The 2,673-nt window shown below is 26.9% G+C and overlaps 1 protein-coding gene across 1 annotated transcript; it reads left to right on the top strand.

The window, feature by feature from the left end:
• The first annotated feature begins 32 nt into the window (after positions 1 to 32).
• On the top strand, positions 33 to 1,424 carry LOC103309465. The gene is made up of 2 exons (XM_008184956.1): positions 33 to 466; positions 617 to 1,424. Exons 1-2 carry the CDS (start codon positions 33 to 35, stop codon positions 1,422 to 1,424), a joined length of 1,242 nt encoding a protein of 413 aa, XP_008183178.1.
• The last annotated feature ends 1,249 nt before the right edge of the window (positions 1,425 to 2,673 follow it).

Below are 2,673 nucleotides of genomic sequence, written 5' to 3'. Positions count from 1 at the left end.
GATCTGGGAATTCAAAATTCAATAATAAAACTATGTTCGCTTCTCTGATTAATGATTTAATTGATTTACAAGAAAATGGAATTACTATTACAGTTAATTCAAATATTATTCAGGTGTATTTTGTTCTTGGACTAGTCTTGGGTGACAATTTGGGTCTTAATTCTATATTAGGCTTTGTGTCAAGTTTTTCAGCCAATTATTGTTGTAGAATTTGTCGCTCCCATAAAACAAGCGCTCAAAAGATGCTTTTAGAATGTACAGAATCACTTAGAAGTGAAGAAAACTATATGCTAGATGTCCTTCAGGAAAATGTATCTGAAACAGGTGTAAATGAACTTTGTGTATTTAATGCTATTCCTAATTATCATGTAATAATTAATAGTGTATGCGATTTTATGCATGATGTAACAGAGGGAGTTGCTCGTTATGATATGGCTGTTATAATCACACAATTAATAAATGATAAGTATATTACATTAGAAACTTTAAATAATCGCATAATATTATTTGAATATGGAGTTTCAGAAATCAAAAATTCACCTCCACCAATTAACCAAAATCATTTAAATAAAGGATATATAACTATGTCATCTTCTGAAATGTTGTGTCTTGTTAGATATTTTACATTAATTGTTGGCGAACTAGTTCCTATAGAAACCCCTGTTTGGCAATTGTATATAGCGTTGCGAAAAATTGTTGATATTTGCTGTGCAAAAACAATTCAATCCGAATGTTCTCATTTATTGGATCAAATAGTGGCTGAACATAATAGACTTTATTTGTTATTATCTGGAAGTAATCTTAAACCTAAATTTCACATGTTAACCCATTATGGGAGACTTTTAATTAAAAATGGACCATTAATATTGACTTCTTGTATTAGATTTGAAGCCAAGCATAAGATATTAAAAGCTTTTGCAAATTCAATTCCTTGTAGAATCAACCTTGGTCACACTCTAGCAAATAAAATTCAACTGCAAATGGCAAGTCGATATTTGACTATGTCTGGTTTAGGGCCAGATTTAAAAATGAGCAAAAGTTTTATAATTGCTCCAACTGTAGAATTGTCATCAATTTTTTTAAATAAAATTCCTACAGAGTTGAAAGTATATGTATCATGGTTGGATTATAAAGGAATATTATACCAACCTGGTATGGTATTAGTATTAGAAGTCAATTTAGATAATTGCATTTTTGGAGAAATAGTAAAAATATTTATTGGTGAATTAAAAATTCCTTATTTCATATATAAGCAAATAATAACTGTAGGTTTTGATAGTCATTATTATGCATATCAAGTAGAATTAAATTCTCAATTTGAATTTGGTGGTTGTTACTTAACAGATTTACCTGATCCTACACCTACAATCATTAGAACTTTAGGAAATGGAATTAATTTTGTTTCATTAAGATATGCATTATGATGTATATAACTTATGTAGCTTATTATTATTTGATTATTTAATTATTTTATAATTTATTGTATACATTTTATATTATTATATTTATTTAACTTATGTAAATGAATTATGTATTTTTGTGACATTAAATAAAACATAATTATACCCAAACAGAGAGTTAAATCATTTACCTTTTAGATCTTATGAACAATGAATGTATATGCATAAGTGTAAGGACATGCTAGTGCAGTGGTGTAATTAAGGGGGTGGTATCCACCCCACCCAAAAGAAAACCAAATACCTATTCCAAATAATATAAAAATTATGTTTAGCTTAACTAACAATTTATATTATAAATATGCTTTAACCCTCCCAGAAAAAATTTGGATCTACGCCACTATGCAAGTTTTTGTAGGTACACTTGCAAATAATAGATACCATAACCAACATTTTATTTCCATGTTCTCTATAATATATTGTTTGTATGGTATTTTGTATTTATTATGTAAGTACTCTAAATTATATAAAAAATCATGACGGTGTAGCACAATAGTACAAAAAACTATATGCATCAGTATCTAATAGGTAAGTTTCATTGACATTTAATGAAGTGAATATTCATTTTGAACTGTGTTATTTCTACAAAATTCTAATAAATTACTCTGAACACATATGGAGTCAATATAACTAAGAAATGTATGTTATATCAAATTTATTAACATTTAATGGAGTGAATATAACTATTGAAATGTGTTAATTCTACAAATTGCTGAAAAATTACAATTATTACAAATGGAGTTAATATGACTTAGAAATATTTGTTAAAATTAATTTATTTTATACATATTATTTTGACAATAGTGGAATTAGAATAACCTATTATTGGTGTTGTTTTTACATTTGTTATAATTATCATTGTGATTAATTACACAGTTATTTCAAATACTGTTGTTGTTGTATCTACCCCTTAATAGAGTTTGAGTGTACAAATCAAGCATTTACAAGAAATTCAATGTCTTAACAATAAATTATAGTTGAATCAACTACAATTTATCTCTGAGCGAAAAACGACGTGCAAATGTGTACTACATTAACACGTTGGTGTGTTGAAACGACTACACTTTTCTATGTGTGTAGTATTTTACAAGAAAAAAGAAAAGAAATTTTTTTAAAAATTTAATAAAAATATTGGATGTAGGTATTAAGATTTAAGGCTGTGACGTTAAAAGCCAAAATGTTGTCAACACTAAATAATCTGCCCATAATAAAAAAA

This window comes from Acyrthosiphon pisum, chromosome A2, assembly GCF_005508785.2.
Source record: "Acyrthosiphon pisum isolate AL4f chromosome A2, pea_aphid_22Mar2018_4r6ur, whole genome shotgun sequence".
Taxonomy (NCBI): domain Eukaryota; kingdom Metazoa; phylum Arthropoda; class Insecta; order Hemiptera; family Aphididae; genus Acyrthosiphon; species Acyrthosiphon pisum.
The sequence above is the reverse complement of the archived record's forward strand: the minus strand, read 5'-3'. Positions and strand labels throughout refer to the sequence as shown.